Below are 24185 nucleotides of genomic sequence, written 5' to 3' on the forward strand. Positions count from 1 at the left end.
TGCTCAGCAGGGAGCCTGCTTCCCCCTCTCTCTGTCTGCCTCTCTGCCTACTTGTGATCTCTGTCAAATAAAGAAATAAAATCTTAAGAAAAAAAAAAAAAAGAAAACGCATGTCCATGCAAAGACTTGTCCATAAATTTCATAGCAGCATTATTCATAATTGCCAAAGAAAGTGGAAACATCCCAAATATCTATCAACAAGTGGATAGATGAAATGTGTTATATCAACACACCGGAATATTATTTGGCTATAAAAAGGAATGAAATACTGATATATGCACCCGTATGAATTTATCTTGAAATTATGCTAAGAAACCAGTCACAAAATACTAGATACTGTATGATTCTATCAATGTGAAATACCCAGTCTAACCAAATCTATAGAAATAAGAACTAGATTTTGACTGCCTGTGGTTGGAGAAGTTGAGGGAAAGTGAGGAGTGTCTGCTAATGGGTTCAGAGTTTCTTTTTTGAGGTGATGGAAATGTCCTAAACTGACTGTGGTAATCTTTGTACCATTCTCTGAATATTCTAAAAACCTTTGAATTATACATTTTAAAAAAGATTTCATTTATTTGAGGGGTGCCTGGGTGGCCCAGTCTTTAAGCATCTGATTTGGGCTTGGGTCATGATTCCAGGGTCCTAGGATCGAGCCCCACATCAGGCTCTCTGCTTGGTGGGAAGCCTGCTTCTCCCTCTCCCACTCTCCCTGTTAGTGTTCCCTCTCTCTCTGTGTATCTCTCTGTCAAATAAATAAATACAATCTTTTTTAAAAGATTGTATTCATTTGTGAGAAAGAGAGAAAGAATGAGCAGGGGGAGGAGCAGATGGAGAGAGAGAGAGAGAGAGAGAAGCAGGCTCACCACTGAGCAGAGAGCCCGATGCAGGGCTCCATCCCAGGACCTGGAGATCATGGACCTGAGATTAAGATCAATACCTTGCTAAAGAAGAGTTTAAGTACAGTCAACGCTTGAACGAGACAGTGACTAGCAGCACTGATCCTATGTGAAGTCAAAAATCACATATCATCCCCAAAAACTTAACTCCTAATAGCCTGCTATTGGCCAGAATCCTTATGGATAACATAAACAATAAATATGTTAACATGAACAATATGTTAACATAAATATGTTAACATAAACAATCGGTTAACATATATTTTGTATATTACATGTATTACATATGGTATTCTTTATTTAATTTAATTTATTTATTTGTCAGAGAGATCACAAGTAGCAGAGAGGCAGGCAGAGAGAGAGGGGGAAGCAAGCTCCCCGCTGAGCAGAGAGCCCTCAGGACCCTGGGATCATGCCTGAGCCAAAGGCAGAGGCTTTAACCCACTGAGCCACCCAGGCGCCCCTACATACGGTATTCTTACAACAAAGGCAGCTAGAGAAAAGAAAATGTTCTTGAGAAAATCATAAGGCAGAGCGGTGCCTGGGTGGCTCAGTGGGTTAAGCCTCTGCCTTCGGCTCCCATCCTGATCTCAGGATCCTGGGATTGAGCCCCGAATCAGGCTCTCTGCTCAGCAGGAAGCCTGCATCCCCCCTCTCTCTGCCTGCCTCTCTGCCTACTTATGATCTCTCTCTCTCTCTGTCAAATAAATAAATAGAATCTTTTTTTAAAAAGTTCAAAAAGAAAATCATAAGAAAGAGAAAATATATGTATAGTTCTATACTGTATTTATTTTAAAAAGTCATGTTTAGGGGTGCCCTGCATGGCTCAGTCAGTTAAGCGTCTGCTTTCGGCTCAGGTCATGATCCCAGGGTCCTAGGATCCAGCCCCGAATTGGGCTCCCAGCTCAGCTGGGAACCTGCTTCTTCCTCTCCCTCTGCTGCTCCTCCTGCTTGTTCTCCCTCTCTCTCTCTCTCTCTGTGTCAAAGAAATAAAATCTCAAAAAAATAAAATAAAAAATTATGGTTTTTTAAAAAGATTTATTTATTTATCTGACAGAGATCACAAGTAGGCAGAGAGGCAGGCAGAGAGGGGAAAGCAGGCCCCCCGCTGAGCAGAAAGCCGGATGCGGGGCTCAATCCCAGGACCCCAGAATCATGACCTGAGCCGAAGGCAGAGGCTTTAACCCACTGAGTCACCCAGGCGCCCCCAAATTTAAAAAATTGTGTTTAAGTGGCTGGTGCAGTTCACATCCTTGTTGCTCAATGCGCAACTTCTAATCTTAAAATACTACAAGCAATAAGAGTCTTGGTGACAGCTGCCCTGGAGGCAGACAGGACAGGTGTGCCCTGCACTAACCAGAGAACAGCGGGGAGCCTGCCAAAGCTCTTGTCTTCACTTCTAAAGACCTTGGAGGCTTGAAATCCATTAGTGGCCCAAGAGACGCCCCAAGGGTCTGGAGAGAGCAGTGGAGAATAATGTGTTCCAGGTGGGGGCCCCGGTGCACTCCCAGGAGGACCCAGCCAGTGCAGCCTCTCCTGTGAGCCATCCTGCATTATTTCAGGCACGAAGCAGCATATCTGGCCTGACCTCTGTGCTTTGGCTCAGGAGATCCGACTGGAAGGCCACTGCAAGGGGGTCTCTAGCCACTGATCCTGGTGATTCCCTCCAGGGGCCTGGAGTCTGATGATGCACAGGAAACCCAGAAGCCTCTATGGATGCATGCTTCCAGCTCTTGATCTGGTCTGCAAGTAGGGAAACCCAGAGGCCACCTCCAATGGCTCCTGCAAAACATCTGACCTAGAGGCAGTCCTCTGCAATTTCACAGAGCTGACCCAGGAGCAGCAGACTGTCTCCAAGGATGGATGAAGAGTCGGGCACCAGGAGGGGCAGGAGGACATCTATGTGTATGACATTCACTCCGTGGAGATGATCACTCCAGGATGGGTGGACGATTTACTCTGTGCGGTCCTACAGCCAGGAGTGAGACTAGCAACCAGAGGACATTTACGAAGGTGAAAATGATGAGAACAGTAAGAAAAACTGGCAGAGTGAGGACCCAAAGGAGGCAAACAACACTGGAAATGAAGAAGATTCCAGAGGCTCTGATGAATAGGACAGCTTCACAGAAAAGAAAGGAGGCAATGGTAGACCAGAGATGTGGGGCAAATCCCCTCTGGGGGTAGAGAAGAAGTTGGGCTGTGACAACCCCTCTGATCTGGAGTCAGACCAATGGTCTTGTGATGTCTGTGAGGTTCGGCCACTGGTCCTTGAGGGCTCTGTGACTGCAGTGTCAGCTGCCCTGGCAATATTTTCTTGGGCTTCCTAGCTTAACACATGGAAGGAAAATGCATGTCCACCAGCACCATTATACCAGGGAAATTTTTACTGAAGAAGTATGTCTTTTCGAGTAATAGTAGGGTTCCTTCACCTCACTCAAAAGTGATTCTATGGTTCATAATATTTTTTTAAAGCCATGAAAATGAAGCTGGTTTGCCTAGACGTTTTCTTATCCTCCTACTGTGCTAAAGCCAGTAAATGGAGGAGAGGCTTGCTTTCCCCAGCCCTAAGATTTCCCATAACATCAGGACACCTGCCTTCAGTAAAAGCCTGTTTCTTTTAATAGAGGGCACCTAGGGGCCCCTGGGTGGCTGAGTGGGTTAAGACTCTGCCTTTGGTTCAGGTCATGATCTCAGGGTCCTGGGATTGAGCCCTGCATCGGACTCTCTGCTCAGCAGGGAACCTGCTTCCTCCTCTCTCTCTGCCTGCCTCTCTGCCTACTTGTGATCTCTGTCAAATAAATAAATAAAATATTTTTTAAAAAATAGAGGGAACCTAGAAGGGCGTCCCTTATAGCAGCACAGACTAGATGGTAATAGCCACTAGGGAAGGAAATAGAATGTGCCTGAGCTCTGAGAGGTTCTAGTCAACAGCTGTCTCTACTTCCCTGCTTCCTGACTTTGATAATGGTTGTCAATATTGTTTTCCTTTGGCAGTGGTGCCAAGAAATAGGGAATGTATGAATGTGATACCCTGTGTTTAGTAGAAGCTAACTTTAAATATGAAAAAGAAACACCAGAGCAATAGAAAAAAAGTCAGTGACTTCCCTCTTCTCCCATTTTTGTTTAAAGGAAAACATTTATTCATCTGAAAACATAAGCTTCAAATTATTTGTCACACCTTTTTTGTGGTATTACAAAGATTTCTCAAAATCTTTTACATAATGAGCAAATATAAGCACATATATTGTAAATTTATATAGAATTACATCAAATACTGTGTTCAAGAGCAGACAATACATTTTATAGCTACATTTGTGTTTTGAAATGCAAACGCACTGTCCATATTAAAATAACACACTAAAAACTATTTCAAAGAAATTACACAAGAATGGTCTTTTTTGTTGTTCTTTGTTTTTTTTTTTCATGGAATTCCCTGCTATGCTTGAGATCAAAGGAATATTAAGACAATTACAGTTTTTAAAACAGCACAAAACAAAAACATAACATGGCAGCCCACCATAAACATTCTGAAAACTGTCAACATTTGTTTTCCTCTGTTTGTGTATGTCTGCCAAAGTGAGCACTTGTTTTATCTTCCTAAATCATCAGAAGAAAGAATAAGTCAAGGGACACAGCAGGGAGACAAAGTCATACCACAGTGGTAGAAAAAACCAAGTTGGCAAGTGGCGATAATAATTTGAATTCAGTTGTGGTGTGAAAGGCGTTGTCTGGGAGAGAATAGCAGTTAGCACACATGGCCTCCAACTGGTCTCCCTCGGTGCGAAGGGATTCCCCTTCCTGTCCTAGTACTCAAGGCCCATGGATGGTAGGGAAGACAGGGGCTGACCCAGTCATACCCCAGAGGAAATAACCTCGGGTTCCCTGCCCCCAAAGAACCACGTGACACTGATCCCCAAAGGGCTGCAGATCATTGTGTCACAGTCCCTTGAGGCCCATGATAGGCTTCCTGCTTCCAAGAGGTCAATCAACCCTGTTCCCATCCAGAGATTTCCTTGTGCCAACCTGTCCCCAGACCTGCACTGGCTGGACTGAGTCTCTGTGATCTTCTCACCACATAGGGGCAGAGGGCTGAGTCCTTGAAGGGGTTAAAAGTGGCGGGGCCAGGAGCTCCCATCTTATGCCCCAGTCCTATGACATTGTTCATTTAACATTTGTTAAGTGGGATGCAGGGGACTGGAAGGTGACAGCTTGTGTTGGTGCTTTGGAAGACTTAATGTTGCTCCCATGACAGTACTACAGATTCAAACACCCCTATCAAAATCCCAGTTGACTTCTTTGAAAAACTAGACAAGCTCATCATAAAATCTTAGGAAAATTTAAGAAATCCAGAGTAGCTAAAACAATATTTTAAAATAAAGAGACTCAGACTTTCTGAATTTGAAACTTACGACAAAGCTACAGCAATACATATATGGTACTGGCATAAAGACAGATATACAGATCAATAGAATACAATTCAGAGTCAGAAATGAATCCTCATATTTATTGTCAATTGATTTTTGGCAGGGATGCCATCACTGTTCATTGGGGAAAGAATAGTCAACAAATAGTGCTAGGACAACTGTATACCCATATGCGTAAGAATGAAGTTGGACCCCTACCTCACACCATACAGAAGACTCAAAATGGATCTTTTAACTCAGAATGGAACAAAAACCTAAGTGTAAGAGCATAAACTATAAAATATTTTGAAGACAACATAGGTATGAATCTCTGTAACCTTGGATCAGGTAGTAGTTTCTTAGATATACCAAAAGCACAAGGACAAAAAGAAAAAGTAGATAAACTGGACATCATCAATATTAAAAACTTTTTTTCCTTTCCCATCCCCCCACCCACCTCCCCTCTGGTGATCCTTTGTTTGTTCTCTACAGTTAAGGGTCTGTTTTTTGTTTTTCTTTTTTCTTTCCTTTTGTTCATTTGTTTTGTTTTTTAAATTCCACATATGAGTGAAATCATATGGTATTTGTCTTTCTCTGGCTGGCTTATTTCACTTAGCATTATATTCCCTAACTCCATCCATGTTATTGCAAATAGCAAGATTTCATTCTTTTTTATGGTCTGATAATATTCCATTGTATATATATAAACACCATCTTCTTTTTTTTTTTTTTTTTTTTTTTTTACATATCATAAACATTTTATTTGGACTTTTTTTTTTTTAATTTATTTATTTCCAGCATAACAGTATTCATTATTTTTGCACCACACCCCGTGCTCCATGCAATCCGTGCCCTCTATAATACCCACCACCTGGTACCCCAACCTCCCACCCCCCGTCCCTTCAAAACCCTCAGATTGTTTTTCAGAGTCCATAGTCTCTCATGGTTCACCTCCCCTTCCAATTTCCCCCAACTCCCTTCTCCACTCTAAGTCCCCATGTCCTCCATGCTATTTGTTATGCTCCACAAATAAGTGAAACCATATGATAATTGACTCTCTCTGCTTGACTTATTTCACTCAGCATAATCTCTTCCAGTCCCGTCCATGTTGCTACAAAAGTTGGGTATTCATCCTTTCTGATGGAGGCATAATACTCTATCCCCAGGGGTACAGGTCTGTGAATCACCAGGTTTACACACTTCACAGCACTCACCAAAGTACATACCCTCCCCAATGTCCATAATCCCACCCCCTTCTCCCAAACCCCCTCCCCCCAGCAACCCTCAGTTTGTTTTGTGAGATTAAAAGTCACTTATGGTTTGTCTCCCTCCCAATCCCATCTTGTTTCCTTTATTCTTCTCCTACCCACTTAAGCCCCCATGTTGCATCACCACTTCCTCATATCAAGGAGATCATATGATAGTTGTCTTTCTCTGCTTGACTTATTTCGCTAAGCATGATACGCTCTAGTTCCATCCATGTTGTCGCAAATGGCAAGATTTCATTTCTTTTGATGGCTGCATAGTATTCCATTGTGTATATATACCACATCTTCTTGATCCATTCATCTGTTGATGGACATCTAGGTTCTTTCCATAGTTTGGCTATTGTGGACATTGCTGCTATAAACATTCGGGTGCATGTGCCCCTTTGGATCACTACGTTTGTATCCTTAGGGTAAATACCCAATAGTGCAATTGCTGGGTCATAGGGCAGTTCTATTTTCAACATTTTGAGGAACCTCCATGCTGTTTTCCAGAGTGGCTGCACCAGCTTGCATTCCCACCAACAGTGTAGGAGGGTTCCCCTTTCTCCGCATCCTCGCCAGCATCTGTCATTTCCTGACTTGTTGATTTTAGCCATTCTGACTGGTGTGAGGTGATATCTCATTGTGGTTTTGATTTGTATTTCCCTGATGCCGAGTGATATGGAGCACTTTTTCATGTGTCTGTTGGCCATCTGGATGTCTTCTTTGCAGAAATGTCTGTTCATGTCCTCTGCCCATTTCTTGATTGGATTATTTGTTCTTTGGGTGTTGAGTTTGCTAAGTTCTTTATAGATTCTGGACACTAGTCCTTTATCTGATATGTCATTTGCAAATATCTTCTCCCATTCTGTCAGTTGTCTTTTGATTTTGTTAACTGTTTCCTTTGCTGTGCAAAAGCTTTTGATCTTGATGAAATCCCAATAGTTCATTTTTGCCCTTGCTTCCCTTGCCTTTTGCGTTGTTCCTAGGAAGATGTTGCTGCGGTTGAGGTCAAAGAGGTTGCTGCCTGTGTTCTCCTCAAGGATTTTGATGGATTCCTTTCGCACATTGAGGTCCTTCATCCATTTTGAGTCTATTTTTGTGTGTGGTGTAAGGAAATGGTCCAATTTCATTTTTCTGCATGTGGCTGTCCAATTTTCCCAGCACCATTTATTGAAGAGGCTGTCTTTTTGCCATTGGACATTCTTTCCTGCTTTGTCGAAGATTAGTTGACCATAGAGTTGAGGGTCTATTTCTGGGCTCTCTATTCTGTTCCATTGATCTATGTGTCTGTTTTTGTGCCAGTACCATGCTGTCTTGATGACGACAGCTTTGTAATAGAGCTTTAAGTCCGGAATTGTGATGCCACCAACGTTGGCTTTCTTTTTCAATATCCCTTTGGCTATTCGAGGTCTTTTCTGGTTCCATATAAATTTTAGCATTATTTGTTCCATTTCTTTGAAAAAGATGGATGGTACTTTGATAGGAATTGCATTAAATGTGTAGATTGCTTTAGGTAGCATAGACATTTTCACAATATTTATTCTTCCAATCCAGGAGCATGGAACATTTTTCCATTTCTTTGTGTCTTCCTCAATTTCTTTCATGAGTACTTTATAGTTTTCTGAGTATAGATTCTGTGCCTCTTTAGTTAGGTTTATTCCTAGGTATCTTATGGTTTTGGGTGCAATTGTAAATGGGATTGACTCCTTAATTTCTCTTTCTTCTGTCTTGTTGTTGGTGTAGAGAAATGCAACTGATTTCTGTGCATTGATTTTATATCCTGACACTTTACTGAATTCCTGTACAAGTTCTAGCAGTTTTGGAGTGGAGTCTTTTGGGTTTTCCACATATAGTATCATATCATCTGCAAAGAGTGATAATTTGACTTCTTCTTTCCCGATTTGGATGCCTTTAATTTCCTTTTTTTGTCTGATTGCTGAGGCTAGGACCTCTAGTACTATGTTGAATAGCAGTGGTGATAATGGACATCCCTGCCGTGTTCCTGACCTTAGCGGAAAAGCTTTCAGTTTTTCTCCATTGAGAATGATATTTGCGGTGGGTTTTTCATAGATGGCTTTGATGATATTGAGGTATGTGCCCTCTATCCCTACACTTTGAAGAGTTTTGATCAGGAAGGGATGCTGTACTTTGTCAAATGCTTTTTCAGCATCTATTGAGAGTATCATATGGTTCTTGTTCTTTCTTTTATTGATGTGTTGTATCACATTGACTGATTTGCGGATGTTGAACCAACCTTGCAGCCCTGGAATAAATCCCACTTGGTCGTGGTGAATAATCTTTTTAATGTACTGTTGAATCCTATTGGCTAGTATTTTGTTGAGTATTTTCGCATCTGTGTTCATCAAGGATATCGGTCTATAGCTCTCTTTTTTGGTGGGATCCTTGTCTGGTTTTAGGATCAAGGTGATGCTGGCCTCATAAAATGAGTTTGGAAGTTTTCCTTCCATTTCTATTTTTTGGAACAGTTTCAGGAGAATAGGAATTAGTTCTTCTTTAAATGTTTGGTAGAATTCCCCCGGGAAGCCGTCTGGCCCTGGGCTTTTGTTTGTTTGGAGATTTTTAATGACTGTTTCAATCTCCTTACTGGTTATGGGTCTGTTCAGGCTTTCTATTTCTTCCTGGTTCAGTTGTGGTAGTTTATATGTTTCTAGGAATGCATCCATTTCTTCCAGATTGTCAAATTTATTGGTAAACACCATCTTCTTTATCCATTCCTCTATCATTGGACATTTGGACTGCTTCTATAGTTTGGTTATTGTAAATAACACTGCAATGAACATAAAGGCACATATATCCCTTCAAATCAATGTTTTTATGTTCTTTGGGTAAATGCCCAGTAGTGTGATTGTTGGATCATAGGGTAGTTCTATTTTTAATTTTTTGAGGAACCTCCATACTATCTTCCAGAGTGGCTGTACCAGTTTGCATTCCCACCAGCTGTGCATGAGAGTTCCTTTTTCTCTACATCCTTGGCAGCACTTGTTGTCTCTTGAGTTTTTCATTTTAGCCTTCTGACAGGTGTGAGGTAATATCTCATTGTGGTTTGTTTTTTTTTTTAAGATTTTATTTATTTATTTGACAGACAGAGATCACAAGTAGGCAGAGAGGCAGGCAGAGAGAGGAGGAAGCAGGCTCCCTGCAGAGCAGAAAGCCCGATGCGGGGCTCGATCCCAGGACCCTGGGATCATGACCTGAGCTGAAGGCAGAGGCTTAACCCACTGAGCCACCCAGGCGCCCCTCATTGTGGTTTTGATTGCATTTTTCTGCTGAGGAGTGGTGTGAGCATCTTTTCAGGTATCTGTTGGCCATCTATATGTCTTCTTTGGAGAAATATCTGTTCCTGTCTTCCGCCCATTTTTAATATGGATTATTTGTTATTTTGGTGTTGAGTTGTATGAGTTCTTTATGTATTTTGGACACTAACCCTTTGTAAGATATGCCATTTGCAAATATCTTCTCCCATTCAGTAGGTTCTCTTTTAGTTTTGTTGGTTGAAAATTAAAAGCTTTTGTGCTCCAGAAAACACCATCAAGAAAGTGAAGAGAGAATTGACATAATGGAAGAAGGTGTTTGCAAATCCCATGTCTGATAAGGAATATATCTAGAATATTTATAGATACAGTAACAACCAATGAAAAATAGGCAAAGGATTTGATTAGAGATTTCTCCAAAGAAAATATAAAAATGGCCAATAAGTCCACAAAAATATGTGCAACATCATTAACCATTACAGAAATGCAAATCAAGCCCAGAATGTGACACCACTTCACACCCACTAGCACGGCTATAATCCAAAAGAGAGATAGCAAATGTTACTTGAGGAGTTGGAGAAATTAGAACCTGCTGGTAGGAATAGAAAGTGGTGAAGCTATTTTGGAAAACAGTCTGGCAATTTCTTCAAATAGTCAAACATAGAGTTATATGACCCAACAATCGTGTTCTTAGTTATATACTCAATAAACCTGTTTATCCTTAGCAGGTAATGGACTACAAGCACCCATCTTGTGCAGCAGGGGAAGGACCACATTCCTGGTGGGATATAGTAGTAGAGTTAGCCAGGTGCTCTATGATGTACATGCTTAAGCAGAACAAAGGAGTACACATTGAATGGGAAATTAAGTACTTCATACTCAATGTAGTAAAAGTCCCACTGGCTATGGGAAACCAAGGCTTACTGGTGTAGCTGATCTCCTTTTGTACCTTCTCTGTGTGACTAGAGCATTGTTTTAACCAACAGTCATATTGTTTTTGATGATCCTGACACCAACAGATCATGAAGTGTGTTGACATGCAGAGACTGCTACTCTTCATTCCATGTTGCCGGTTTCCTGACTAAGATCCTGATCCCTGGAGTCTGATTACCTGGACTACTGATCCATTCCCTGACATAGGCCTACTGTGATCCTCAGATTTCAGAACCTGCTCCATTCTGTGGCTGTCCCAACAGCCTTTTCATTTGGCTGTTCCCATACTGGGGTTCCCTCAGTCTATGCCCTGATTTCAACCCACTGGGCAGCACTCAAAGGGGAAAATTGTGGGGCACCTGGGTGGCTCAGAGGGTTAAGCCTCTACTTTCTGCTCAGGTCATGATCTCAGGGTCCTGGGATTGAGACCTGCACCAGGCTCTCTGTTCAGCAGGGAGCCTGCTTCCCCCTCTCTCTCTTTGCCTGCCTCTATGCCTACTTGTGAACTCTTTCTCTGTCAAATAAATAAATAAAATTTTTTAAAAAGGGAGAAAATTGTTACTAACAATATCGGATTTATTATTACTGACTGTGTGATCTGGCAAGAGACTTAGGCTCCCTGAGTCTGGATTGCTTTCACTGTAAAGTGGGGATAACAATCCTAACTTTCAGGGACCTAAAAAAATACTTTCAAATTAGTTTAAGAATTATTTTAGGGTCACCTGGGTGGTTCAGTCAGTTAAGCAGCTGCCTTCAGCTCAGGTCATGATACCAGGGTCCTGGGATCGAGCCCCATGTTGGGCTCTCTGCTCAGTGGGGAGCCTGCTTCTCCCTCTGCCTCCACCTGCCTACTTGTGCTCTATCTTTCAGTCAAATACACAAATAAAATACAAAAAAAAAAGAATTATTTAAAAAATATTTACATATATGGCAAAGTATTTCTCAAAAAAATATTAGATTGAAAGATTATAACATAGGCCTGGAAATAATTCATGTAACCCCAAATCTGTTTTTTAATGTTCATGTACCTGTATCTACATATATAAATATGTTAGCAAGTTAACAGTGCTTCTCCCAATGGTAGGATTGTTTTGGGGTTTGTTTCACATATTTCTAGAGGTTCTAGTTTTTCTGCAGTGGATTAGTATTATAATTAGGAGAAAGGTAAAGGAAAAATATCACAAATCATACTTTCTTTTCCTTGTCAATTTTAGGGCTTTACTATGCACTATGTTTGCTACAATAAAAATTTAGATTAGAAAGACTTTGGACACGTGGGTGGCTCAGTTGGTTGGGCATCTGCCTTCAGCTCAGGTCATGGTCTTGGAGTCCTGGGATCGAGTCCATATCAGGATCCCAGCTAGCAGGGAGTCTGCTTCTCCCTCTGCCCTTCACCCTGCTTGTGCTCTCTCTCAAACAAATAAACAAAATCTTAAAACAACAACAACTTGGAAAGTTACTGTGCCTCTTCTGACAGGATTTCACTGGTGCATTTCTTTTTCTGTTATCCACCCCCTCAACCTGGTGTATTTCAAAGAATTTCTCTTCTCATTTAAAAACTTTTTTTGTTGTTATCTAGCAACTTTGGGTGTTCTCTTCCTGTGTCATCTACAGAAAGACAGGTAACTGCTGATTATTTTTAAGATCTTAACAAGCATGCTTATTGTCAATTAACTGACAGTTATCTACGAGTCACCAGGTAGATAGAGTACTGTATGCCAAAAAAAGTAAAAAGCTTGTATCCCTGACTTCAAACAGGTTCCAGTTTAGTTAGTGCAATGAGAGTAATCCACGTCAATCAATCAGCAACACTCAACAGTATTTGATTAATACTAATCTTTATGGTCTAGAAAATTGGTTCCCAAAGTGTTGTCTATGGACCTCTGGGGATTCCTGAGATGATTTTAGGCAGTGCGAGATCAAACTTTTTCATAATACTAAGGCTCCCCTCCCATTCCTCACTGCATTCATAGTTGCACCAATGGGGTAAAAGCAATGGTTGGTAAAATTGAAGACGCTTTAGCATAAATCTAGGCAGTTTCTCTAAACTATACTGTTGACCCTAGAACAACACGTCTTTCAACTTACATGCAGATTTTTTAAAAATAAAAAATAGTACAATACTTGGGATGCGGGGGTGGCTCAGCTGGTTAAGCGTTGGCTTTGGCTCGGGTCACATCCCAATGTCCTGGGATTGAGTCCCACATCAGGCTCCTTGCTCAGCAGTGAGCCTGCTTCTCCCTCTGCCTGCAGCTCCCCCTTTTTGTGCTTTCTCTTTCTCTCTGTCTCTCTCTCAGTACAGTACTGTAATAGTACAGTACTGAAAATATATTATTTTCTTCCTTAGAATTTCCTTAATAATATTTTCTCTTTTCCAGCTTTATTGTAAGAATACAGTGTGTGAGTCATATAAACACACAAAATATGTGTTAATAGACCATGTTATTGGTAAGGCTTCCAGTCAACAGTTGGTTATTAGTAGTTAGGTTGCAGGAGAGTCACAAAAGTTACATGTCAATTTTCAACTGCGCAGGGCCTGGAGCCCATTACCCCCAGGTTGTTCAAAGGTCAACTGTAATTAGTACATTTCAAGAAGGGAGTTTTTAAATTTTTGGTCCCAGGATACTGTTATACTCTGAAAGTGGCAGACCAAACAGCCCACGAATTAATAAAACCAGCCAACCAACCAAAAAAAAAAAAAAACAAAAAAAAACAGATTCATGAAGGGGTGTATTGGCTGGGGCTATGAAATGGCTTCTTCCCACATAGCACAGCAATCACAACTGCTTTTGATTTGTAGCTGACAGTGAGTTTTTGTTTGTTTGCTTTTCTAAGATTTTACTTATTTATTTGCCAGTGAGAGACAGAGAGAGAGAGAGAGAGAGAGTGTGTGTGTGTGTGTGTGTGAAAGCACACAAGCAGGGGGAGCAGCAGGCAGAGGGAGAAGCACGGTCCCCACTGAGCAAGGAACATGATGCAGAACTCCATCCCAGGACTCTGGGATCTGACCTGAGCTGAAGGCAGATGCTCAACCGACTGAGCCACCCAGGAACCCAACAATGAGGTTTTTAAGAGCTATAGTGTATCCTATCATGCAAAACCAGGATGGCCATAGGGCTAGGTCAATTGAATTCAGCCAGACCTGTCTAGTAAGGCACATTCTATCTGGGGAAGAAAGAACAGTTTTTGTTTTTTTTTTTTCTTTCTTTTTTAAAGGAACACATTTCTTTTCTCTTCTTTTAAGATTTTATTTATTTATTAGAGAGAGAGATCACAAGTAGGCAGAGAGGCAGGCAGAGAGAGAGGGGAAAGCACACTCCCTGCTGAGCAGGGAGCCCGATGTGGGGCTTGATCCCAGGACCCTGGGATCATGAACTGAACCAAAGACAGAGGCTTAACCCACTGAGCCACCCAGGTGCCCCAACAGTTGTTTTTCTTGACTGCCAGAATAATTATACAGCATGAGCACATAAAACCAAAAAAACTTAGCAAATAGGCCCCTAAATTTGGGAGGTGGTATATCAGTCAGTCCTTTGGGCAGAGTATCATAATGTTTTAGGTCATTGACACTGAGACTTTGACATTGCCAACCAATGGGTGATCATCTATGAATAGGTTGGACAATGCGGAACCTGTATTCCACCAGCACCCACCACCTCGGCAAGAGCATTTGATACTGAATCCCAGGGAGTTTTCATGTTCATTGCTTCAAACTGTCAGGTGGCCAAGCAGTCCCTGAGCAGTGGCGTGGTGGCTAAAAAGGCAACAGGTTTCACTACTACCCCTGTTTAGCATGGGTTGCCATGCCTCCACAGACCCACTTGGTGAGGAGACAACAAGCTGAAACACATTCAGACTGCTTATTAGATTTAACAAGATCATCATGGTATCAATTTCCTGCATCCCAATCTCACAAACATAATGCGCAATCAGAGGGGTCAAATGGGCAGTACTGGTGGTGGTCACTTTTCTGCTCAATGATCAGTTCTAAACTTCAGTCAAGTGCTTCTATAACCAGTGGCCTGAAGGAGAGGTGAAGTGATAAGTCTTGTGCTCAGCTGCAGCTGTGGAGCTGAATGAGACATGGTCTTTTGGCTATTCGTCATAAGGGGGGAAATCCAGGGCATTCCACCAAGACTCAGATGGCAGTTAAGTCTTTCCTATTTGGCCTCTGTGGAGATGTGTAAGGCAATACAATATTTCAAATATGAAACTAATCTTGCATTTTGAAGATCATTCCTGGCATAAATACATTTGTTTATGATATATTACCATTTTTACAAATTGCTAGATGCAATTTGCTTATATTTTGTTAATGACTTTACATCTGTGTAGAAAAGAATTTAACTTTGCCCAAAGAGAGGTCTGGCTTTTGGTCTCCTTGACTTCTGGGAGCTATCTCTAAGCCCTTTAATGTCATTCCTGACTGAAGTGTCTTTGCCTGGGGGTCTTTAGTCACTGGATAGTCTAACAATGTGACTTAGGGTGAGAACTTCAAGTCACACAGTATCATGCTCTCTTGAAGGGATAGAAACTGTGACCAGACACATGGGTTGTCATTTTCTTTTTTTGTAATGCCTTTGTCTAGTTTGGTAGCAGGGAAATGATTATGAAAATGAATTAGAAAGTGTTCTTTCCTCCTCTATTATCTCAAACACTTTGTATAGGATTGATCTTTTGTCCTCCTTAAATATTTGATGGAATTTATTAGTGAAGCTATTTGGGCTTGGAGTTTTCTTTGGGGAAGTTTTTAATTAGAAATTCAAATAATTTTATAGCTGCTTGGCTACTCAAAATTTCTATTTCTTCATGTGTTAGTTTTGGGAAGTTCTCTTTTTCAGCGAATTTGTCCATTTTATCTAAGTAGTCAAAGATATTGCATTAGACTGGTATAAATGTGTGAAAAATTCTCTTTTTAATGTCTGTGAGATCTGTACTGATGGCTCTTTTTGCGTTCAAGAGGTGAGTAATTTGTTTTCCCACTGTTTTTTCTCAATTGAATAAATCATATTTAATAAGTTATATATTAAAATTACAGTAATTGAATATACATTTAATTAATTCAACTTAGTTATGTAACTTTAAAAGGTAATGAATTAGGTGAATTTGAATTAAAATTTAAGTGTATTAAATTGAAATAATATTAAATAAAATGTAATATAAGAAAGGAAACAATATTAAATTGAAATTAAATGATACACAACATTGAAATGAATAAATTGACTTAATATTAAATTATTTTAAACCAAATTAAATTTAGTAAATCAAGTCAGTAACATTAAATTAAATTTGAGTAAATTTAAGTTAAACTTGAATTATATTCCCTTAAACTTATTTTCCTACATCAAATTGTAATTAAATTAAAATTGAATAATATGAAATTCATTAATTGATGTTAAAGTAAATTTATCAGTACCTTACTAACACGTACATATTCATTTATACTAAATAAAATTAACTTAATACAAGAAATGAACAACTAAATTTGAAGAATTAAATTATGCTAATTTAAATAAATTACAATCAAATTAAGATTAATTCAACATGAATTAGAAAAAGGAGGCAAGTCTGGACCGGAAGGTCCGCTTTGTGGATTAAAAACAGGTTTTAGGAAGAGAGGGTCATTGAATCCCTGTTGCAGTTCCTGTGTCTTCAGTTGTTTGTGATGGTGTGGAGGGGCCAGAAGTAAAAATGTTTAGAGAAGGTGAAGAAAACGAAAACAAAAACCAGACTTCCGAAACCACCGGCAGGAGAATCATCAGTAGCAAACAAGTTGCTATCACGTCGGGATCCAAAAAATCCAGAATTATCAGCAAAGGGGAAAAAGTCTCTTTCTCTTCAGGCCTCTTTCCTCAACCCGAATCAAGTCGTTCTGATTCTGAATGTGGACATGTGGACATTTACTACGACCAAGACTCGCGCATTGGGTGGCGTTTGGGCTGGTGGGGGCACTGATCCGCAGTTTCTCATTTGATTTCGTGGTTGCCCGAGTTAGATCATTACCCTAACGGGACGTCTACCTCTCTGATCGATCAAAAAAATTTTTTTATTGTACATGATCTAATTTTTAAAATGTTACAATTAACTTTATAGGAGAGAATTGAATACGTATGAAACCAGAGAACTGAAATGGACGTCACCAGGAACCCTGCAAATCCACATTCTGGCGGTGGCCCGAGGTCAGAGGAAGACTTGGTGAAGCCAGCTGTCTCGGATTTCGAAATCTGCCTTGTTTCGGCCACTTCTCACCAGAGGCGGTCAGTTCACCACCGTTTATAGCCTTCCATGGTTGTTTCCATGAACCGTGCCAGGGCTGGCTGAGGAACTGGAAGGAAGAATGAGGGCGGGAAAGAGTGGTGGACGGTGACATCGGAGACATAACAGGGGGAAAGGTTTCCTTCGCAGCGCTAAAACACACAGTCTGCTGGCGCCCAATTAATACATGTGGAAGGGGAAAGTGACTGAATGGAAGAGTGAGTGTAACTTGATACAGGTAGTGTTTCGGGAGGAGCCACTCTTTCTTTGAACTTCTACGCAGTGCAAACCGCTGGCGTACGGAACCGATGGCCAAAATGGCGGCGCCACCCTGGAATCCGCGATTAGGACGCTGCCATGTATTGCCTGTGAACGTACGGACTCGGCCATCTTACGGAATCAGATTCCAAGATGACGGCATCTGAGTGGAAGTTGCGCACAGGCGCGGCCATAGTTCCTGCAAGGTTGTGTCCGTACAAGCGGTCACCGTACGGACTTAACTCACAAGGTGGCGGTGCCCTCGGGAAAGCAGCCGTATAGGTGCGGCCATGTTTCCTGCAAACTTACGGATTTGGCGGCCGTACGGTCTCAGTAATCAAGATGGTGGCGCCTGAGAGACCGTAGAGGCTCTAGACGGCGGATCTACTTGTATGCTGCGGAGCCGACGCATTAGGCCTGCGCAATAAGAGTACGGTGCCCGGGAGGCGCGACCAAAGCGGAAGTAGTTTCGGGCGCCTTTACAACGGCCGCGGACGCCACCGAGAGGTCTGTACGGATTCGCGGGTCGCTGGCGGGGATTGCGGAGGGGTGCGCCGAGAGCGGAGAGATGGTGAGTACGGGTCCGGGGAGGGGGTCGGCGGTAGAGGTCAGCGGGGTGGTGGTAGTGGTGTGGTCCGTAGGCAGACTCTTGGGGGTCTGTGGTGAACCGTAAGGAGACTGAGGGCAGTATGGTGGGGGCCTGTGGTGAGCCTTAACAGGGGTCTGTGGGTAGAATGTTGGGGGTCTGATGTTCTGAATTTTTTTTGATGAGTGAGCCGTCTGGGAGTTTTGTGATGAGCCATTGTGGGGGTCCGTAATGGAAGTTTGGTGGCGATCCCTTTCGGTAGTTCCGCGGGGGTCCGAATGGGAAATTGTTTGGGCAGAGTGATACGGGGTATCACTTGGTACTGGTTAGTATGTGGTGAGCCGCGACGAGTCAGTGTCAAAGGACCGGTGGGGAAAGGTGATGGGGGTGCGTTGTCTGTGGGGTTGATAACGGGGGATCTGCGGGGAACCGTAATGGAAATACATGTTCCGTCTCCGGAATCTGCTCTGTGGTGTCTGTGAGAAGTGAGGGGGTCCTGTGAGGAGTCACGATGGGAGCAGCAGGAGATGAACGGTGGAGTGAACTAAGTTATAAGTGTGTGGATTGAGTGATAGAGTGTTAGCGGACTAAGTGATGGCAACTCTGAGACAGAGTGATGGGATTTGTAAGTGTGGTACTGGGATGTCAGGGGTGAGTGGGGGGGGGGCTTGTGGGGATTGTGATGGAAAGATTTATGAGGGGCTGTGATGGAAAGTCTATTGGCAGAATGTTGGGGTTTGTGGTGAGCCCCGGTGGAGCTGTAATAAGGGATGAGGCACTACGATGGGGGTTCTCTAAGGAACCGTGATGGTGGGGGGAATCCCACAGGAGGGTGATGGTTCAGACCCGGAGCCTCCAGATGCTGGGGAGGACAGCAAGTCGGAGAATGGGGAGAATGCGCCCATCTACTGCATCTGCCGCAAACCAGACATCAACTGCTTCATGATGTGAGCCGGGGAGAGGCGGGCGGGGCTGACACTTGCAAGGTTGGGTGAGGCTGATGGGTCCGGCCCCTCACATCTGCACCACTCACCCCATCCTCTGCAGCGGGTGTGACAACTGCAATGAGTGGTTCCATGGGGACTGCATCCGGATCACTGAGAAGATGGCCAAGGCCATCCGGGAGTGGTACTGTCGGGAGTGCCGAGGTGAGGGGGTGGGTGGCCTGGACAGGGCAGGCAGATCCATCTGCCTCGAGGGAGGAGAAGCCATGAAGGGAGGGTGGGTCGTGGGAAGTGGTGGTATGTGTCTGTGGGTGATTATTGGTTTGTGGTGAGCTGGAGTGGAGACTCCACTGTGAGCCCAAATACAGGGTCCCACCAGATGGGGTCGCTCTGCTCTGGAGTAGGGGGACAGAGAAGGTGGCTGGGATAGAAAAAAAGAGGAAGGAGTTTTGGGATCATCCAAATTTCTCAGTGTCCACCCGCCTTGGCCCCACAGAGAAAGACCCCAAGCTGGAAATCCGTTATCGGCACAAGAAGTCACGGGAGCGGGACAGCAATGAGCGAGACGGCAGTGAGCCCCGGGATGAGGGTGGAGGGCGCAAGAGGCCTGCCCCGGATCCAGACCTGCAGCGTCGGGCGGGGTCAGGGACAGGGGTTGGGGCGATGCTTGCTCGGGGCTCTGCTTCGCCCCACAAATCCTCTCCACAGCCCTTGGTGGCCACACCCAGCCAGGTGAGTGGCTGCCATGGTTGGGGTGGGTAAGGGGATCCCATTTCGGGCCCAACTTGAGTTCCTGAATTTTGTTCTGGGTCCCTCTCCTCAGCATCACCAGCAGCAGCAGCAGATCAAACGGTCAGCCCGCATGTGTGGCGAGTGCGAGGCCTGCCGGCGCACTGAGGACTGTGGCCACTGCGACTTCTGTCGGGACATGAAGAAGTTTGGGGGCCCCAACAAGATCCGGCAGAAGTGCCGGCTGCGTCAGTGCCAGCTGCGGGCCCGGGTGAGCACGGGTAGAGCTGGGCAGGGCCAGGTGGGGGTGTCAGTATGTCCAGGAAGGGCTCACTCAGGCCAGGAGGGGTGGGCCAGGTGAGGTGGGGCCTGATTGCCTGCAGACAGGTGGGAAGGAGCCTGTCCAGATGAATGGGGCGCGATCAGGTGTGCGGGGCTAGCAGGGGTGCCTCAAACCCTAGGTGGGCAGTGTAGAGCCAGATGTTTCAAGGCGGCCAGGCATGTCGGGGCCGGTGGGATGGGACTGAGCATGTCCTGGTTCTGAGAAGTGAGGGTAGTGGGTCTGTCTGGGGAGGCAAAGCGGGGCCAGTTGGCGGGGCTAGGCTCTTGTGGGAGGGGTTAGGGCAGGGCCACCCTCCATCCACCTGGGGCTGACCTGGGCCTTCCTCCTGCCGGCACAGGAATCGTACAAGTACTTCCCTTCCTCGGTGAGTCCAGCCCCCCAGGGCGGGGCGGGGCATGCGGGCAGGGCGGTCAGGGCCAGTCCTGAGATTCTGCCCTGCAGCTCTCGCCAGTGACGCCCTCAGAGTCCCTGCCGCGGCCTCGAAGGCCACTGCCCACCCAGCAGCAGCCACAGCCATCACAGAAGCTGGGGCGCATCCGTGAGGACGAGGGGGCAGTGGCATCATCAGCAGTCAAGGAGCCACCTGAGGCTACGGCCACACCTGAGCCACTCTCAGATGAGGACCTGCCGCTGGACCCTGACCTCTACCAGGACTTCTGTGCGGGGGCCTTTGATGACCATGGCCTGGTGAGCAGCCAGAGCGTCCCACGGTGGAAGGGTAGAAGTTACAGAAGCTGAGTTCCCATGATAAGGAGAGATGGAAGATGAGGCAGAGTATGGAAGGCTGACGGGGGCACTGAGTCGTGGCGGGGCAGTCACGAGTGCGGCAGGTGGGGCAGTGTCTGTCTCACTTGCAGCCCTGGATGAGTGACACAGAGGAGTCTCCATTCCTGGACCCTGCGCTGCGGAAGAGGGCAGTGAAAGTGAAGCATGTAAAGCGTCGGGAGAAGAAATCCGAGAAGAAGGTGATGGAGAGGGTGAAATGGTTGTGGGAAGGCAGCGGGCAGGGAGAGGAGGGAGAGGCACAGGTCAGGAGCTGGATGGGACGAGAGCCAGAAGGGGGTGGGATACGGGGAGACACGGATCTCGGGCTGACTTTAACTCTGCCCTAACCTGCGTCGTCCGACAGAAGGAAGAGAGATACAAGCGGCATCGGCAGAAACAGAAGCACAAGGACAAATGGAAACACCCAGAGCGTGCCGATGCCAAGGACCCTGCATCACTACCGCAGTGCCTGGGACCCGGCTGTGTGCGCCCTGCCCAGCCTGGCTCCAAGTATTGCTCCGATGACTGTGGCATGAAGCTGGCAGCCAAGTGAGTCATTCCTTAAAGGTTTAAGGGAATCAGGGAATACGGGATAGGGTGTGGCCAAAGCTCTCTCTATGTCTTCCCATCAGTCACCTGCCCACTCGTCAGTCCACAAAGCACCATCTATCCATCCCTCATCCACGTACCATTCAAGTGCTCATCCGCTTATTTATCTTCCACTCATTCAGTTATCCTTTTTGCCATTTGGTCGGCCATCCGTTCTGCCAGTCGTGGATCACCCCACTTTTTCTGTTGTCTGCCACCTTTCCTGCCTGCACCTAACCCACTGCCTCCCTGCAGCCGCATCTACGAGATCCTCCCTCAGCGCATCCAGCAGTGGCAGCAGAGTCCCTGTATTGCTGAGGAGCACGGGAAGAAGCTGCTCGAACGTATTCGCCGTGAGCAGCAGAGCGCCCGCACCCGCCTTCAGGAAATGGAACGCCGATTCCATGAGCTAGAGGCCATCATTCTTCGTGCCAAGCAGCAGGCTGTCCGTGAGGATGAGGAGGTGAGCAAGCAAGGCCCAGCGGCACGGGACGCCGTGCCTGGTCCTGCCGGGCCTCATCGTTTCTTCTACTCCACACAGAGCAATGAGGGGGACAGTGATGACACAGACCTGCAGATCTTCTGCGTGTCCTGCGGGCACCCTATCAACCCACGTGTTGCCTTGCGCCACATGGAGCGCTGCTATGCCAAGGTCAGGGTGTCACCCTGAGGGGGAGTATCCATGGGTCCACGGGGGGACAGATGTGTTGTCTGGGGGTTGTCTCAGGCGGGCATGCAGCGCACATCCACAGTTCCCTCCATTTGTGCTCATCCCTCCAGTATGAGAGCCAGACGTCCTTTGGGTCCATGTACCCCACACGCATTGAGGGGTGAGTGTGGGCGCTCCGTGCAGTTAGAGCAGGGAGGTTAAGGCTGGGTTGGAAGTGGCATGTTGGGGCAGGCTACGGGCGTGGACAAGAACAGATGGGTGCCCCCTCCCTCCCTTCACTGCCTTGTCTCTACTGTAAACCTCCAGAGCTACACGACTCTTCTGTGATGTCTACAATCCTCAGAGCAAGACCTATTGTAAGCGGCTCCAGGTGCTGTGCCCTGAGCACTCACGGGACCCCAAAGTAAGTTTTGCCCTCAGCTCCCCCCGTTCTGTCCTTTCCTCCTCCTCACCGCCCACATCCATCCCTTGCTGCTGCTTTTGCCCTCCTGCCTTCCCTTTTCCCTACGTGGCTGCTTCCGTAAGTCTCGCTTTGCCTGCCTTATCACTCTTCATTCCTTTCCTTTCTCCTGTCTCATTATCTCCGGTTCCTCTCCTTTTCCATTCCTTTCTACTCCCTGAACTCTGTTCCTTCCTTTCTCTCTCTCTGACCACTCCCCATTCCTGTCCTCTTTTCTCCCTCACCGCCGCCAATCATCCCTGACCCCTGCTGTCCTTGCAGGTGCCCGCAGATGAGGTATGCGGGTGCCCGCTTGTACGTGATGTCTTTGAGCTCACGGGTGACTTCTGCCGCCTGCCCAAACGCCAGTGTAACCGCCATTACTGCTGGGAGAAGTTGCGGCGTGCTGAAGTGGACCTGGAGCGTGTGCGCGTGGTAGGTTTTGATGCTGAATGGGGCTGGGGTCAGGTGGGGCTTCTAGAGCTCCTTCTCACGGCTCTTTTCTGCTTCCCTGGCAGTGGTACAAGCTGGATGAGCTGTTTGAGCAGGAGCGAAATGTACGCACAGCCATGACTAACAGGGCAGGATTATTGGCCCTGATGCTGCACCAAACGATCCAACATGACCCGCTCACTACCGACCTGCGCTCCAGTGCTGACCGCTGAACCTCACACTGGCCCAGAAGTCTTCACACCCTGCATTCCAGGCCAAGGAGCTGCCCTGAATCTCCCATTTGTCTGTTCTGCCATTCATATGTTTCTCCAAATGGTCCCTGAGTTTCTCCCTGTGCCCATCCACCATCTGACTACCCAGCTGCCGTTACCAGAGGGTCTCAGAATCTTCTCCTGTCCTTGTCTGTCCCTCTGTCTCTCCATTCTCTGTGCCTGGGTGGGACTGTGGAGTCTGCTCACTCTTGGCTCCCCTATCCTGGTTTTGTTAATAAAATTTTGAAGAATCAAAAAAGATTACTACTGAAGGTTTTCACATTTATCCAGCTGCAACCGCATTCCCAAACCCCATGGGTAGATGAGCTGTGGCACACACCTGTATTCAGAAGGGGTTGCAGTACACAGCTTTAAGTATACAGTTGGCACCTACTCTGTGTTCTGCAGGAGCCCCCCCCCTCGCCTCAGGCGGTGGCATATGCCTTGCCAAAGAAGAGCCCAGTGGCCTACATTCTCAGCATTTCATCTTGAAACAATGGGTACACAGTTGGCACTAATTCAGTATTGTGATTGACTTACCACCCCTGTGTCCGCATTGACATTCTCCGGACTAGAAATGTATTCGATGATGGACACAAGGTCTCGTTCTCCCTCAAACCCCTCTTTTGCGACACGCGTGTTAACAGAAGTCCGGGAACCCCGTCCCACCCTGTCGTCGGGGCTACTGATCCCCCACAGCACAGCCTTTCCAGGACGGGCCCCGCCGGTCTCCGTTGCACGGCCCTTCCGTTTACCTGCAGCGCGGCACCGCCCCCTTCTCCAGTTCCCGTGGAAAGTACTGGGGTTAGCGTGCGGCCGGACTAGTCCCCGCGCGCTCCTGCAACTGTTCAGCGGAGCGGAGAGAGCTGGACGCAATAGTCCTGGGGGAGATGTTCGGGAAACCGCACGGCACAGGCGCGACGTAGACGAGAGGTGGGAGAGGACCCCTCCGACACAACCTCAGCCCTGGGCACCCCTCCCTCCCGGTAACCGCTGGTGAAGACCGCCTGGGGAACAGCGTAGGGCCAACCCCAACCCTCCACGCCCCCTTAGGTTGGGAGAGCGCAGGCGCAAGCCAGGTGGGCGGAGCGGGGAGAGCGCCGGTTGGGGAAGAGAGGGGCTCCGGCGCTGCAAGTCTCCGATAGGGGTG

At 45.9% G+C, this 24185-nt stretch overlaps 1 protein-coding gene across 2 annotated transcripts; it reads left to right on the top strand.

The window, feature by feature from the left end:
• Window positions 1-16507: 16507 nt before the first annotated feature.
• On the top strand, window positions 16508-23296 carry CXXC1 (CXXC finger protein 1). 2 transcript variants are annotated; one of them, XM_032309113.1, is made up of 15 exons: window positions 16509-17838; window positions 18682-18800; window positions 18901-19001; window positions 19294-19529; window positions 19621-19797; window positions 20207-20233; window positions 20311-20556; window positions 20727-20834; window positions 20999-21183; window positions 21478-21685; window positions 21764-21874; window positions 22003-22052; window positions 22199-22295; window positions 22614-22766; window positions 22850-23296. In XM_032309113.1, exons 1-15 carry the CDS (start codon window positions 17836-17838, stop codon window positions 22994-22996), a joined length of 1968 nt encoding a protein of 655 aa, XP_032165004.1. In that variant the 5' UTR covers window positions 16509-17835; the 3' UTR covers window positions 22997-23296. The 2 variants fall into 2 exon arrangements, with proteins under 2 accessions (XP_032165005.1, XP_032165004.1); XM_032309114.1 differs by lacking the exon at window positions 20207-20233 and having other exon boundaries at window positions 16508-17838.
• The last annotated feature ends 889 nt before the right edge of the window (window positions 23297-24185 follow it).

This window comes from Mustela erminea, chromosome 13 (genome assembly GCF_009829155.1).
Source record: "Mustela erminea isolate mMusErm1 chromosome 13, mMusErm1.Pri, whole genome shotgun sequence".
NCBI lineage: Eukaryota > Metazoa > Chordata > Mammalia > Carnivora > Mustelidae > Mustela > Mustela erminea.

Bases quoted from the DNA above. Each gene is read 5' to 3' on its own strand.
- CXXC1 (XM_032309113.1), top strand. The intron at 20,234-20,310 runs GTGAGTCCAGCC...TCTGCCCTGCAG, and splicing joins ACAAGTACTTCCCTTCCTCG to CTCTCGCCAGTGACGCCCTC. The intron at 22,053-22,198 runs GTGAGTGTGGGC...GTAAACCTCCAG, and splicing joins TACCCCACACGCATTGAGGG to AGCTACACGACTCTTCTGTG.